At 46.7% G+C, this 17,014-nt stretch overlaps 1 protein-coding gene across 9 annotated transcripts in view; it reads left to right on the top strand.

Moving 5' to 3' along the window:
- LOC140427034 (rap guanine nucleotide exchange factor 6-like) overlaps positions 1-17,014 on the top strand; it is a 541,878-nt gene that overhangs the window by 403,264 nt on the left and 121,600 nt on the right. For all 9 annotated transcript variants that reach the window (XM_072512459.1, XM_072512462.1, XM_072512456.1 and 6 more), the window contains 2 exons: positions 3,238-3,374; positions 6,893-7,051. In XM_072512459.1, coding sequence (XP_072368560.1) covers positions 3,238-3,374; positions 6,893-7,051 — 296 coding nt within the window. The remainder of the gene's footprint in view (positions 1-3,237; positions 3,375-6,892; positions 7,052-17,014) is intronic.

Here is a 17,014-nt window from a genome sequence, read left to right as displayed (position 1 = left end):
GATTGTTGTGTTTGTAGTCCCAGATCCCTTTATTCCTCTACCCACTTAGATTTCCAAGTACTAAGTGACTGTCTATTCTTCCAACCAAAAGCTACTGCTTCACATTTATCTTTGTTGAACTTGATTTGTTAGCGATGTTAGTGAAGTTTGTGCCCCACACCGATGTGCCTGTGCAAAACTGTCATTTGCATGGACTTGAATCTCATTAGCAGGTTGGGCACTTCATGCTGCACCCTCCATGATGCTCCATTTCTCTCAGGCGGAAGTCACCGGTGTGAATTGGTGCAAGTATTTACAAGCAGGGACTGGGCGCCATAGCTATTTCGCCAGGGGGGACGAGCGGCTAAAAAAGCACTCAAAACGTGTCGGGCTTGCTCGGGGGTGGCCGTCTGGGCTGCGGGGAGTAACGGGCAATGACTTGCTGCCAGGTCCGTGCACTTGGGATATCCTGCTCTGGATCGGGGTGGCCTGGTTCAGACCACTATTGCAGCAGTATGTGATTTAAAATAATTCCTCTGGTGCTACTTACAGGCTCCTGGCTGTTCACACAGCTGACTGTTCACTGTGTCCTGTAAATAGTCAGAGAAGCTCTGGTCATGTGGGAACCCACCCAGCCCACCCCTCTGCTCATACCTCAGCAGTATCATCAAGGGGATGGGCATGGCCGAGCTCAATCACTGGCCCACCAGGCATTGGCACTCCTCATTGCACTCCTCAGAAGCGCAGCCCCACTGCAGAGGAAAGAGGGGAATAGAACAGCTCACCCCAAACAAAGGACACCAGCACCATGGCTTTTGGAACCCTCCCTGGCACACTGCCCCTCTCGGGGCAGAGGTTTCACCAGTGACCCCACCCCTCAGGACTTCGACCTGGTGAGGCTGGCAGCACTGACTATCTCTGCCATCTTCTCCCAGGTGCTGTTCAGGAGGCCGGACTTGTGTTTGCGGCCCTCCTGGGGAAGAGGGTGTCCCACTCCTCAACGGCATTGAGCAGTGGGACCACATCAGACTTCCGAAATCAGGGGGCTGGTCTTCTCTGAGCCAGTTTCGTGGCTGCAATGAATGTGTGGCGAGTGAAGTGCTTAAAAGCAACTCCAGCTTGTCGGGCTCTTTCGTGCTAATTTAGATCCCAGCGGTTACACCGTCCGCTGGGTTGGGAATTGCTTCCAATTCATTACCGGCCCATGAGTGCTGGCCCATTTGCTTGTCCTGAATCACGGTATGAATAACGCCCCCAACGGGAACGTGTAGCGCACGCTATTCCGTTCCATTCCCAAACGGAGAATTCAGCCCTGAATATTTTGCATCATCTTTATTCAGGGCAAAATATAGCTTTTGGTGATGTTTTCTCTTCTGGACTAGGAGGTAACATCTGTATAATTGTTGGAAGACTGGTTTAAATTCTCACAGAGCTGCAAACCGTTTTCATTCCCAGCACCTGTTCAGTGCAGCTGAGCTACACAGAAATAAACAAATTTGTGAAATACTTATGACCTTTCAATTGAAATTGTGATTATTTCATTGTAGTTATCTTTAAATTTGAAATTTTAAAATACTGTTGCTTCTACAGTGATATTTTTTTGCCCCATTCAAATGTTGATCATTTTTAATTAAGATCAATTTGTGTATTTTTCAAGAAGTGAAGCACAACTTGCACTTTTGATACTTAGTATTAGCATTAAGCACTCCCAAGATACATGAAAATCTTTGGGACTTCATTGAGACTGAGCCATACTCATTTCATTTAGGACCCTTACGGCTGATGCAGAGGAAAAATTAATTCTGGCAGTCTGTCAGAATGCAAAGAAATGGGATTTGTAGGTGATGACTTCCTATGCCAACAGTCTGATTTTTCTGTGCAGGAAATGGTAGTTAATGTGGAACTCAGGAAAAATGGGTTTTCTATGTTAGGGTATAAATGTTTCAGTAGTTGTGAATACAGGGGACAAATACCAGCTACATTTAATCTTTTTCAAAGTCGGAGTTTCAGTTTACTTTTTAATAAATCACTAATCCACAAAGTGCATGTTACCTGAGACCAATATTCCCAATTGCCTATATATCACTTTCATATTGGGGTGTTCCATTGATGAATTCACTATGATTAGGTCCAAAATTGGAAAATCACGCCTCTGTTATGATTAATCGCAAAGACGAGCTCACCTCCAGGCTCCGTAAAATTTCTTAGCCATCTAGAGGTCTTAAATGAAATGTAAGATTGAATACTCACCAACATCGCAAGAACACTCAAGAAATGCGACATGCAGCTGCCATTGGGTTCAACCTAACACTCTTGTAGGAGTACCATCACCACAAGCTCTTGTGGTAAGACCCATCACCACAATCTCAGGATAACATAATGTTGTTTTGCCAGTGTTGCCTGAACCCAAGAACAACATTGTTTAAATAGGAAGCCGCAACACACATCCATTTTCTGTGAAACAGCAGTGTTGAAGGCTAAATTTCTCCCTCCTTCCAATAAATTGAATGAAATTCACAGTCTAACCTCCCGCCCAATGTTACACATTTAGAATCAGTTGCCTTCATTCACATGTTTTTATGGTGAAAGTATCTCAGGAATCCGAGTGTTCTGCACAGCAGACATTTATTTCTGTACTTTTCCTGAAAGATCCTTGACATTAGTTTTAAATCAAATATTCACTCAATTCTTTTTATTAAACTGAGAATTAACACTTTTATAGTAAGATGAAATGGTTTGGCACAGTTTAAATGGGAGGTTTTTGGAAATGTTTTAAATCATTAGTGGATATTTCAAACTGGAATTTGAAAATACCTCTGAATCACAGGATTGCAACCAACTACATACAAATCTCCATCAGCTTTCTTCCACAGCACAATGACTTAAAGGTTCAGCAAACCAATGATAAGCTCAAGAAACTTTGACTCTGCAAAGATGTTGTCAGATGAAGTGAGCAGGTTACTGCAAATTAAACTTGGGGAATTAGTTCCCCAGAAAGACTCCATGCTAATTCATATCTGGGGTTTACGCAATATTTTTTTAAAATGGACTGAAAAGTAAATAGTGAACAGTGGCGCATGTTGTTCGATTTCCCAGTGCGGAAACTGCCAGTGTAAATGTACCTGAGTTTTCTTGGCACTTTGGTTGTAAGTACGATAGACACTACTGAGAAAGCTCTTGACATGACTGACCTAAAGGTGGTTCTTTTTAATACACGTTGCTGTAACACAGGCTAAATGTGTTTGTATTATTTTGCAGAACAACTGCTGGAGTTCATGCATCAACTCCCTGCTTTTGCCAACATGACTATGTTTGTCAGGCGCGAACTGTGCTCAGTCATGATCTTCGAAGTAGTGGAACATGCAGGAGCCATAATAACTGATGATGGAAAAGAGGTAACCATTGCAATCATCTGTTATGTTTTTTATATTTATAGATCATGAGACTTCACAAGAACAATATTTTCATTTTATCTGAAAGAATGTTAGTGATCCTTCTGTTTTCTTCCTCATCTTTGTCTGTTTATTTGGCTACAGGCTGACTGTGGCTAAGACAATCTTTTCCCAAGCTTACATTAACATAGTTGAGCCAAGTGGGAACGGCCAGGGTGCAGTCGACTTCTGATTCTTTCCTCAGTTTTTTCTTCACCCCTCTGGGATAAGCTTGGTCTTCAATTCCTCTCAGCAGTGGAGGTTAGATTAGAGGATTTGTGAAGTGGAGGTATGAAACTTGGGCCCTGTGACCCACGGTGTTAGAAAAATTGTTGAAAATAAATATAAAACTGTTGAAATATTTGACTGACTGTTGTTTTGAGTTTTACTGCTTGTAAACAAATGGCCATATGTACCAAGAGTATTTTACTCTTGATTCCTGAATAAATAACGGAAATAATGGGGTATCTCAGTGGTTAGCACTGCTGCCTCACAGCGCCAGGGACCCAGGTTGAATTCCAGCCTTGGGTCACTTGAATGAGAGCCGATCTTAATGAAACATACAGGATTCTGAGCGAGGTTCACTAGGTTGACCTTGGGTACGGAGTGATTTTCTTATGCGTAGAAGTTAAGTAGGTTGGGCCTGTGTTCATTGGAATTTAGTAGAATGAGTGGTGACCTTATTAAGACATATAGGATTCTCAGAAAGTTTGACAGGGTAGATGTTGACAGGTTGTTTCTTCTTGTGGGAGAGTAGGACCAGAGGGCATAATCTCAGAGCAAGAGATCAATCATTTTAGACTGAGATTAAGAGGAATTTCTTCTCTTAGAGGGTAGTAAATCTGTGGAATTATTTACTGCAGTGAGCTCGTGTATGCTCTGTTTGGGTTCTGCAAAGGTCACTAGCCTCCTGACCTCATTACAGCCTTGGCTTAAACATGGACAAAAGAGCTGAACGCCAGAGGTGAGGTGAGAGTGACTGCCCCGACATCAAGGCAGCATTTGACCATTTTGGCTTCAAGGATCCCTAACTACACTTGAGCCAATGGGAATCAGGGGAAACTCTCCGCTGGTTGGAGTCATGCCTTCCGTCCATTGTAGCACAGTGGTTAGCACTGTTGCTTCACAGCGCCGGGGACCTGAGTCTGATTCCCGGCTTGGGTCACTGTTTGTGCGGAGTCTGCACGTTCTCCCTGTGTCTGCTTGGGTTTCCCCCGGGTGCTCTAGTTTCCTCCCACATGTCCCGAAAGATGTGCTGTTAGGTGAATTGGACATTCTGAATTCTCCCTCTGTGTAATTGAACAGGCGCCGGAATCTGGCAACTAGGGGATTTTCACAGTTACTTCATTGCAGTGTTATGTAAGCTTACTTGTAACACTGATAAAGATTATTATTATTATAAGGTCAGAAGTGGGGATGTATGTGGAAGACTGCACAATTTTCAGAATTATTCGCGACTCCTCAGATAATTAAGCAGTCCAAATTCATCAAGACCTAGACAATATCCAGGCTTGGGGTGGCAAGTTGCATTCACGACACACAAGTGCCAGGCAATGACTATTTCCTACAAGAGAGGATCTAACCACCACCCCTTGACATTCAGTGGCATTATCATCGCTGAATCTCCCATAGTGAACATTCTGGGGTTACCATTGATCAGAAGCTGAACTGGACTAGCCATATTAATACTGTGGCCACCAGGGCAGGTCAAAGACTAGGAATCGTACGGCGAGTAACTCATCTCCTCACCCCCCAAAGCCTATCCACCATCTACAAAGCACAAGTCAGGAGTGTAATGGAATACTCTCCACTTGCCTGGATGAGTGCGACTCAACAACACTCCAGAAGCTAACACCATCCAGGACAAAGCATCCTGCTTGATTGCACCCCCTTCCAAAACATTCAAACCTCCCCACCGGCGCACAGTGGCAGTGTATCATCTACAAGATGCACTGCAGTAACTTACCAAGGTTCCTGAGACAGCACCTTCCAAACCCACAATCACTATCATCTAGAAGGACAACAGCAGCAGATACTTGGGAACCCTACCACCTGGAGGTTCCCCTCCAAGTCACTAACCACCCTGACTTGGAAATATATCGTCGGTCCTTCATTGTCGCTGGGGCAACATCCTGGAACTCCCTCCCTAACAGCACAGTGGGTGTACCTACAACTCAAGGACTGCAGCGGATCAAGAAGGCAACTCACCACCACCTTCTGAAGGGCAACTAGCGATGGGCAATAAAAGCTGGCCTAACCACAGTGATGTCCACATCTCTTAAATGAATTTTTAAAAAAGCTGTAGAGGCTGGGTCATTATGTCTGTTCAAGATAGATTTTGCATCAGTAAGGGAATTGAGGGTTTTGGGGATAAGCTCAGAACTAGAAGCAGGTAAAATCCATGAAAGACTGATCCTGGTATTAGATTAAACTTGAGACGTCTGATACAAAATAGACATGTTTTCATTGTGGTAGGCGTTCTATAAGTGGAAGATTTTCGATAAGAACCCCATCTATATAATTGAGCATAACTTTTATTTACAGTTTGACATTTTTTAATGAAAGATTTGTTTCAAAATAATACAGAACAGATCAAAGGCAAAAGCTAATGACAGGATCACATTATAACCAGAGAAAATGCTGGAAAATCTCAGCAGGTCTGGCAGCATCTGTAGGGAGAGAAAAGAGCTAACGTTTCGAGTCCAGATGACCCTTTCTCAAAGGGATCACATTTTGGATCACATTATAAGGCAGCTCAAGTGTTGCTAATTCAAAATGTTTCCGTGATCTTATTTCAATGCAAGTTAATTCAGCCTTTCACAGATAAGTCGCTGAAAGCCCTCATTGTCATTTTTCTGTTATTCCTTAAACCTTGGATGCAAAACTCTTCTCATCTACTACCTTTATCAATTTTCCTAGTCCACCGAGTACAAGGTAGGCAGCCATCTCGAAGTGGTGCATCAGGACTATTTTAAAATTGGCCTCTGGGAGGCATACCTCCTAAATACTCGAGTGTTTTATAAATCGCCTGACTATTTTGTTTTTAGCAAAGATGTTGATGTTGACACTCCCTCTTGGAAAATGAGAAAGGTGTTTACATTGTCAAGTTTTATTTAGGCGTGAATGTACTGGGTTTCAGACCAGTAATAGTAATTATTCCAAGCTCTCGTACTTTATTTGTTAGGACAGTTAAAAGCCAAAAATTTATTATACAGGTCATTTTCAGTGTGTTTTCTCAAATTATTTTGAAGAAGGATCCTGTTCATAAAATGGTAAATATGTGGAAAAATAAAATGTTTATGGCAAAGCTATTTATAGCAGTGCGCAGAAATCTTTCTCTTGTTTGTCACGAGCATTGTAGCAGAGGAAAGATTCCTGAAATATTTGAGGCTTTTAAATTTATGATTTTATATGAAAACTGAGTGACTTGCACTTATATTAAATCACATTTTCTCTTCAAATTCCATTTGCTTTCCTTCCAGCTGGAGTCCTGGTATGTTATTCTAAACGGCTCAGTGGAAATCATCGACTCCCATGGAAGAACTGAAATACTTTGCATGGGAAACAGTTTTGGCATTTCCCCATCCTTGGAGAAACAATATATGAAAGGAATTGTTAGGACCAAAGCAGATGATTGTCAGGTAAGGGCATGATTCAAGAGCACGTTGATTATTGCAATTTAACAGGAGAATTTCTAATTTAGCCAGATTTGCAGTGATGACTATTTCCTGGGCAACTGTGAAACAAAATGAAATAATTAGACCATCTCCTTGAAAGCAGCTGGGCTCTTGAGACTGACAATGTGTGCTTGTTGGCAGTGAATAGTTACAATTAGTGCCAGCTACCTGAGTAAGATGAGAATTTGCATACCAGTCAATGCTGGTAGTTTCTGTCTGATCTCCCTCCCATAGAAGGCCGATTTCAACAATTTTGATGAAGCTGTCTGAGAGGAGGATAACATTTAATTTTCTTTTGTATGTGGGCAATGCCTGCAAGGCCAGCATTTATTGCTTTTTAAAAAAAAGAAAATATTTATTGAGGCATTTGTAATTTTAACAATTTTAAACATCAAATTTCAACAAGAACAAAAACACAGCAATGTAACCAACAACCCCCCCCCCCCCCCCCTGAGCACAGACCCCAGCCAACATGGCTTACATAACCAGTGCCACGTTCCCCAGCCCCCCTCTCCGTTGGTTCTCCTGCCCTCACTCTTCTCTCCCATGCCTCCCCTTCACCTCACCCTCCCCACTGCTGACACCTTCATTTTTCTCGAAGAAGTCTATGAACAGCTGCCACCTCCAAGCAAACCCCTACAACGAACCCCGCAAGGCAGATTTAATTTTCTCGAGTGTGAGAAACCCCGCCATGTCGCTGACCCACACCCCCGACTTCCGACTTCGGGGGCTCGGAGTCCCTCCACCCTAGTAAGATCCGTCTCCGGGCCACCAGGGAGGCAGAGGCCAGGACGTCGGCCCCTCTCACCCACTGGGCTCCTGGATCTTCCGACACACCAAAGATCGCCACCTCTGGACTCTGCACCACCCACACACCTATCCTCCACCCCCTCAAAGAACCTGTTCATCCGGGCCACAGTCCTGTGTGCCTTGTGGAGCACCTTGAATTGTAGCAGGCTGAGCATGGCGTACAATGAGGATGCGTTAACTCTCCTCAGGGCCTCCTGCCACGCTTCTTCCCACTTTCTCTTCACCTTCCCTACTTGGGCTCCCTCCCACTCCATCAGCTCCTTATACATCTCTGAGACCCTCCCCTCTCCTACTGCTGTTCTCGACACTACCTTATCCTGCAGCCCCAGTGCGGAAGGCGCGGGAAGGTCAAAACCTGCCTTCGCACAAAATCCCTCGCATGTAAATACCGGAACCATTCCTACCTGGCAACTCAAACTCCTCCAAGCTCGGGAAATGCTCATCAATAAACAGATCCCCAAATCTCTCGATTCACGCCCTCTGCCATCTCTGAAACCCCCCATCCAGCCCCCCCGGGGCAAACCGGTAGTTATCGCATATCGGTGCCGCCACCGAAGCCCCTTCCAACCCCATGAGCTGCCTCTACTGTCCCCACACCCTCAGGGCTGCCACTACTACTGGGCTTGTGGTGTACCGAGCCGGTGAGAATGGCAGAGGTGCCGTTAACAGTGCCCCCAAACTCATGTCCTTACATGAGGCCGCCTCCACCTGCTCCCATACCGACACCTCCCCCATTACCCACTTCCTGACCATCGCAATATTCACCGAAGATCCAGCCCCCACACCCCTCTCCAGCAGCACCTTCTTCACCCGTGGGGTTTTACCCGCCCGAACAAACCCAGAGATCACTGCATTCACTTTTTTGAAGTATGCCTTGGGGCTAAAATTTGGAAGGTTCTGGAAAACAAACAAAAACCTCGGGAGGACTGTCATTTTAACTGTCTGAACCCGCCCCGCCAATGACAACGGGAGCACATCCCACCTCCGAACGTACCCCCTCATCTGATCGACCAACCGACCCAAATTCAGCTTAGCAGCTGCTCCCACTCCCGCACCACCTGGATACCCAAATATCAAAAGCTCCCTCCCACCACCTTGAACGGCATCTCACACAATCTCTTCTCCTGCCCCCTCGCTTGGATCGCAAAGACCTCACTCTTACCATATTCAATTTGTATCCCAAGAACTGGATGAATTCCTCTAATATCCCCATAATTGTCCCAATGCCCCCCAGCAGGTCTGATATATACAAAAGTAAATCGTCCGTGTAAAGCGAGACCCCTGTGGTTACATGCCCCCCCACCACCCCCGCCAGACCCCCGACGTTCTTACTGCCATTGCCGACGGCACTGTAGCCAAGGCAAACAACAGTGGAGAAAGTGGACATCTCTGCTTCGTCCCCCGGTGTAACCTGAAATAGCCTGATCTCACCTGATTCATCCGCACACTCTCCACCGGTGCCTGGTATAGCAACCGGACCCAGTCCACAAAGCCCTACCCAAACCCATAAGTATTCCCACTCCACCCGATCAAAGGCTTTCTCTGCGGCCATGGCCACCTGAACCTCGCGCCCATATGGAGGCATCATGATTACATTAAGCAACCAGCTAATGTTGGTCACCAAATGCTGTCCCTTAACAAGCCCTGTCTGGTCCTCTCCTATTACCCCTGGGATGCAGTCTTTGATCTTTGTGGCCAGGATCTTCACCAGTAGTTTGACATCTACATTCAACAGGGGGATCGGTCTGTATGACCCACGGTTTTCTGGGTCCTTATCACGCTTTAAAATGAGGGAGATCTACACCTGTGACAATGTCGGGGGGGAGCACTCCCAACTCCTTTGCCTCATTGAAGGCTCTTACCAGCAGCGGTCCCAACACCCCTGCGAACATCTTGTAAAATTCCATCGGGTACCCATCCGGTCCCGGGGCCTTGCCCGACTGCAACGCCTCCAGCTCCTCTACTATTTCAATAAGCCCAATTGGGGCCCCTAGGCCCTCCATCAACTCCTCATCAACCTTCGGGAACTCCATTCCTCCCAGAAACCCCCTCTTCCCCGGATGGGGGTTCTGACTCATACAATTTGCAATAAAACTCTCAAAACACCCCATTCACCCCCGCCAGGTCCAGGACCGTATTCCCACCTGTGTCCTTCACTTTCCCAATCTCTCTGGCCGCCTCTTGCTTCCTCAACTGGTGCGTTAACACCCTGCTCGCTTTCTCCCCATACTCGTATACCGCCCCTCTCGCCCTTCTCAACTGCCCTACCGCCTTACCCATAGATAACAGCCCGAATTCCATTTGCAACCTCTGCCGTTCCGTTCGCAGCCCTTTTTCCAGGGCCTCTTATCTCCTAGCCACCTGCAGAATTTCTTCCACTAGCCTTTCTATCTCCACCCGCTCCGCCTTCTCTCTATGCGCCCAAATCAAAATAAACTCCCTTCTGACCACTGCCTTCAGTGCTTCACAAACCGTACCTGCCAAAACCTCCCCTGTATCATTTTAATCTCCATATCCCCGGACGGCCTTCTGCACCCGCTCACACACCTCTTCCTCCGCTAACAATCTCACATCCAGCCTCCATTGCGGGTGCTGCCCCCCCCCCCCCTTTTTTTGTTCACTTGTAAATCCTCCCAGTGCGGGGCATGATCCAACACCACTATCGCCAAATACCTGACATCCACCACACCATCCCTGCCAACAATGTCCTATCTAATATGAAGAAATCTATTCAGGAGCCGATCAACCAAAGCCCCTGTTGGGCCAGCCCGTGTCCCGCACCTCCCCAGGTCTGCCCTCGGGGCCCCCACCGTCATCGATCCTTCTCCCCTTACACTTGAAAAGTCCTACCCCTGTCAGCAGTACCACCTCTTTTGCTGATCCAAAGTACAACTCCCAGCCTTCGTAGGTCACCCACAGATGTGCCGGGTACAGTAGCCCAAACTTCACCCTCTTCTTGTCGAGGGCCGCCTTGACCTTGTTATAACTTGCTCTGCACCCAGGTCCTGGTACACTTTGATTTCATTGCCCTCCCAGGTGCAGCGCCTGTCTGGCCCACATCATAATTTGCTCATTGTCCATCGCACCACCATTGCCTTCGGCAGCTCATTCCCCTAGGGCTTCCTCATTAATGCCCTGTCCGCTCGATCCATCTCCAGAGGCTGTGCCAATGCACCCTCTCCCAACAGGTTCTCTGGCATCCTCCCCACGTATGTGCCAGCACCGGCTCCTTCACTCCCCTCTGACATGCCCACGATCCTTACGTTCCGCCTGCATGACCGGTTCTCCAGGTCTTCAACCTTCTCCTGGAGCCGCCTCCGCTGGTCCCTCATCAGCCCCATCTCCGCTGCCTTCGAGGCAAACTGCTCCTCGTGTTCCCCCACCCCCTCCTCCGTCTTCTGGATCACCTGACCCTGGGCCGCCAGCTTTGTCTCAACGCGATCAACCACCTCCTTGATCGAAACCACCACTCGGGCCAGGTCCTCCAGACTCTCCTTACGTTGCTGGATGAACATCTTGTTCAGGAAGCTCACCAGCTGGTCCGTCGATCACTGAGCCGTAAGGGCCACTCACTGCCCCTCCGCCATCTCCACGTGCGACACAGGCGCCGCACCAGCTCCTACTGACTGATACCCTCTTTTTCGACCGCTTCTGGCCCTCAGCTCCATACACCAGAGTGTCAATCTCTTTCACTCCCTCTCCTGCACTTCTTTTCCACCTTGCGTCCACCTGTTAACCTGGGAAAAGGTCTGAAAAAAACGCGACGAGCAGGAGCCACCAAATGTGCGACCACTCACCCATGGCCGCCACCGGAAGTCCCAGCATTTACTGCTTATCCTTGAACCGCTGCAACTGGGAGAAAAGCTTGAAATGAAAATCGCTTATTGTCACGAGTAGGCTTCAATGAAGTTACTGTGAAAAGCCCCTAGTCGCCACATTCCGGCACCTGTTCGGGGAGACTGGTACGGGAAGGCTTGGGTGTGTCTCTGTCTTTTTGGTTTCGTGTTTCAGAGTGTGTTGCAGCTGAAGTCAGAAAAAGCAGCTGCACTGTTGAGCTCTCTGCCATGAAGGACTATCTCTTGATCATTTGGTGAATTCAGAAGAATTATAAATGTTTTCAGTAGTGACTGTAAACTCTGTGCTTATGTTTAAAGGTTTGTTAAGTCTTCTGGGTGTTTAAAGAACAGCATACAGATTACTTAGTGTTGTATTCTTTGGGGGGTGTATTTGATTTACTGGTTGCTAAGATATTCACTGTTTATTTAAAAAAGGTTAACTTGAGTTCATAGAATACACATTGTTTTGTTTTAAAAAATACTGGCCCACTTCTGCTGTACCACACCTGTAGAGTGAGCCGTGTGCTCCCCATACCACAATCTATTAATAGGTGTGGGTCAGGTGAACTCCAGGATACACTTTGGGATTCTCTAAACCCTGACCCATAACAGATGTCAGGGTTGTCACTGAATGGCTGCAGGGTATTCTGAAGGGGAAGGGCAAACTGACTGATATTGCGGCACATACTGGTAACAACGATATAGGCAGAAAAAGGGATGAGGTCCTGCCAGCAGAATTTAGGGAGGTAGGAAGTAGATTACAAATCAGGACCCAGAAGGCAGTAATCTCTGGATTAATTCCAGTGCCACATGCTAGTGAATATAGAAATTGGAGGTTAGTTCAGATGAATGTGTGGCTGGAGAGAAGGTGCAGGTGGGAGGGCTTTAGATTTCCCGGACATTTGGACAATTTTTGGGAACGGTGAGACATGTATAAAGTGGCACCGGAATTAGTCCAGAGATTACTACCTTCTGGGTCCTGTTTTTTTAAATCTACTTCCTGTATAAGGTGGGTGAGGTTGGGGAGGATTTATACTAATGTGGCAGGGTGGTGGGATCCTGAGAGAAGGTTCAACAGCGAGAGATGCACAGCCAAAATTCGAAGAGACAGTAAGTGAATCACGAAGGCTTAAAAGCTATAGGCCAGTTCAGTCTTAAGGGTGTTTGGGAAGATTGGATGGTATTTATTTTAACGTAAGTAGTCTGACGAACAAGGCCAATGAGTTGAGGGCACAAATTAAAACATGGGGGTGTGATGTCATTGCTGTCTCTGAAACATGGTTGAGAGAAGGGCAGTATCGGCAGCTCAATATTCCAGGAAATAGGGGCTAGAATTCTCTGGCCATTCGCAGGCGGTAGGATTCTCTGGTCCCGCCGACAGTGCACCCCCACCTGCAGGTTTCCTAGTGGAGTGGGGTGGCTTCAATGGGAATTCCCATTGACAGCAGTAGGATCAGAGAATCCAGCAAACAATCCGTTGCTGCGAAACATGCGGCTGGGGGATCCTGCCCCGGAATTTCAGGCGAGACACGGAAAGAGGTAAAAGAGGAGGGGGCGTCACAATTTTGATCAGTGAATCAATCACAGCAGTATGGGGGATGACATCTTCGAAGGTTCCTTAAATGAACCCATATGAATAGAACTTAAAAACCAAAAAGGAGCGATCACATTTTCGGGGGGTGTTCCATAGGATCCCATACCATCTGAGAGACATAGAGAGCAAATATGTAGGCAAATTTCAGAGAAGTGTAAAAGTAATAGGGCAGTGGGGGATTTCAACTTCCACAATAATAACTGGGGTAGTCGTAGTGTGGGAGGCAATGGTGCAATGATATTGTCACTGGACTAGTAATGCAGAGACCTAGCGCCATCCTCTGGGGACCTGGGTTTGAATCCCACCATGACAGATGGTTGAAATTTGAATTCAACAAAAATCTGGAATTAAAAGTCTTAAGTGACGATGAAACTATTGTCGATTATTGTAAAAATCCACCCGGCTCAATAATGTCCTTTAGGGAAGGAAATCTGTTGTCTTGCCTGGTCTGGCCTAGATGTGACTCCTGATCCACAGCAGTGTGGTTGACTCGTAAATGCCCTCAGGGATGGCCAATAAATGTCAGTGACTCCCACATCCCATGAACGAATAAAAAAGGTTTTGAAGGAACGGAATTTTTAAATTACGTGCAGAATTATTTTTTACGCTAGTACATGGAAGGTTCTACAAGAGAGGAGGCAGTCCTGGACTTAATTTTAGGCAACAAAGCTGGGCAAGTGGTTGAAGTATCAGTGGGGGAGCAATTTGTAGATAGCGATCATAATTCCTTTAGATTCAAGATTGTTATGGAAAATCCAAGTTCTAAACTGGGGGATGACCGATTGTAATAAGATCAGCTATGATTTGGCCAGAGAGGACTGGGGACAGACATTTTTAGGTAAATCTGTGACAGAACAGTGGGATGCACTCAAGAAGGAAATAGTAAGAGTGCAGGGTCAGCATGTTCCAATAAAGAAAATGGGTACAACCAACAAATCCAGTGAACCCTGGATATCGAGCATTGGATAAAGAGAAAAAGATAGGCTTATGGCAGATATCGAGGGCTTAAAAAGCAGAAACCCGAGAGGAGTAGAGAATGTGCAAGAGGGAACTTACAAAGGAAAGTAGGAGAGCAAAAGAAGGGATACGAAAGAATACTAGCTAAAGTAAAGAAACATTCTATGTTGTTATACAAGTATAGTAAGAGTAAAAGGATAACTAGGGAGAAAATACGGCCCAATAAGGACCACAGTGGTAATTTGTATATGGAACCAGAGGGCGTAGGTAGGATTCTAAATGAATACTTTGTGCCAGTGTTCAATAGTGAAAGGGAACATATGGGCATAGAAATCAGGGAGAAGGACTGCTATAAAATTAAAGAAATTAACATGGAGAGGAGGCTCTGAGTGGTCTGCAGGCTTAAAAGTAGATAAACATCCAGGGCCACATGAAATGTATCCCAGGCTGTTGAGTGAGGCAGGGGCGCTGGCAATAATTTTCAGTTCTACTCTGACCACAGGAAGGGTGCCAGAGGACTGGAGGATAGCCAGTGTGGTACCATTATTCAACAAGGGAGGATGGGATAAACCAGGAAACTACAGGTTAGTCAATCTAACCTCTGGTGGGGAAATCAATGGAAGCAATTTTGACAGACATAATTAATCTGTATTTGGAGATACAGGGATCAATCAAGAACAGTCAGCATGGTTTTGTTAAGAAGAGGTCATGGCTGACCAATTTGATTGAATTTTTCGAATAAGTGACCAGATGTGTAGATGAGAGCAATGCATTTTACGTAGTCCACTTGGACTTCAGCAAGGCTTTTGATAAGATCCCACATGGGAGATTGATAGCAGAGCCCATAGGAATCAAGGAAATTTGGCAAATTGGATCCAGAATTGGCTAAGTGGCAGGAAGCAGAGGGTGATGGTTGAGGGACGTTTTTCTGACTGGAAGCCTGTGTCCAGTGGGGTCCTGCAGAGACCAGTGATGGGGCCCTTGCTGTGTGTGGTTTATATAAATGTTTTAGGCTTGGATGTAGGAGGGTTTATCAGTAAGTTTGCGGGTGATACAAAAATTGGTAGGGTGATGAATAGTGAGGAATATAGCCTTTGATTACAGGAGGATATAGACAGGCTGGTCAGATGGACTGATCGGTGGCAGATGAAATTCAATCTGGAAAGTGTGAGGTGTTGCACTTGGGCAGGACGAACCAGGCAAGGGAATACATGATGAATGGCAGAACCCTGAGAAGCACTGAGTATCAGAGAGATCTTGGTGTGCATGCACACAGGTCCCTTAAGGTAGCAGGGCAGGTGTATAAAGTTGTAAAGAAAGCATATGGGACACTTGCCTTTATTAGCCAAGCACAGAGTTTAAGAGCAGGGAGATTAGGCTGGAACTGTATAAAACATTGATTCGGCCACAACTAGAGTATTGTGTGCAGTTTTGGAATCCACATTATAGGAAGGTTGTGATAGCTCTGGAAAGGGTGCAGAAGAGATTTACCAGGATATTGCCTGGGCTGAAGAGTTTTGGCTATGAAGAGAGATTGGATAGACAGGGGTTGTTTTCCTTGGAGGAGAAGAGACTGAGAGGGATTGTGGGGGGCATGATTAGAATGTATAAAATTATGAGGCGCATAGATAAATTTTTCACCTTGGTGGATGGATCAATGACATGGGGTCATAGATTAAGGAAGGGGCAGGAGGTTTAGAGGAAATAGGAGGAAAAGGTATTTCACTCAGAAGGTGGTGGGCGTCTGAAATTCGCTGTCTGAAAGGATGGTGATGGCAGAGACCCTCATAACATTTAAAAAGTATTTAGATGTGCACTTGCGGTCCTAAGGCAGACAAGGCTATGAGTTAAGGCTGGAAGATGGGATTAGAATACTTAGGTTGTTTTTGTCTGGCGCAGACACGGTGGGCTGGATTCTCTGATCCTGAGGCGATGTCTGCAGGATCGGTCTGGTCTTACAACCAGAAAGTTGATGCCGGTCCCGCACTGACCCTCTGTCTGGTGGGGGGATAGCAGCTGCGCAGTGTAACGCCCTGGGCTGTACCTGCAGATGTGGCCGGAGAATGGCCGATCCATGGCTGCGCATGCGCACGGCGGCGGCTGCACCGTGCAACATCGTGCCGGCTGCGCGTAGACCCGGCCTGCCAAAGACTGCCCCTGTAGTCAGCCTCGCCACCCCCCACCAGTGCCTCCAGCCCCCGCCAAAGCCCCCCCTCCCCTCAACCCACAGAACAGCTCCCTCCCCGACTGTGATGGTGCTGGACTCAGTCCACAGTCGCCACGTGAGGTTCCCGAACGGTGTGAGGACATACAAGCGACGCCGTCAGGGACTCGGCCCATTGGCGGTGGAGCATCGGGGAGGGCCTCCGATGACGTCCTGAAGCCGTCCATACGCTGTGCGCCGTACTCCCTGAGTACGCTGTTTTTGAGGGGGCGGACGATTGGCAACAACGCCTCCCCCGATTCCAGCGTAAACGGGGATTCTCCGGCCGATCGCGGATTTCAGCGTCACCGATCAGAACATTCTGCCCAATGGGTGGAAGGACTTCTGTGCTAAAGATCTTTATGACTCCAGGAGCAGCTATGCTCCACATTTCTCAGCAGTCCTAAGTCAGATATCCAGGCAAGAAATGTGGATTCCAGACCAAAGTAGGAAAATAGGAGCGGAGTGGCAAAATGACGGTGATTGCCACACCATGGAAAATTCTATTCTTGTGGTTACGTTTATTG

The sequence above is a fragment of the Scyliorhinus torazame genome, chromosome 7, assembly GCF_047496885.1.
Source record: "Scyliorhinus torazame isolate Kashiwa2021f chromosome 7, sScyTor2.1, whole genome shotgun sequence".
In the NCBI taxonomy this organism is placed as follows: Eukaryota; Metazoa; Chordata; class Chondrichthyes; order Carcharhiniformes; family Scyliorhinidae; genus Scyliorhinus; species Scyliorhinus torazame.
This window is presented reverse-complemented; position numbering and strand designations above follow the sequence as displayed.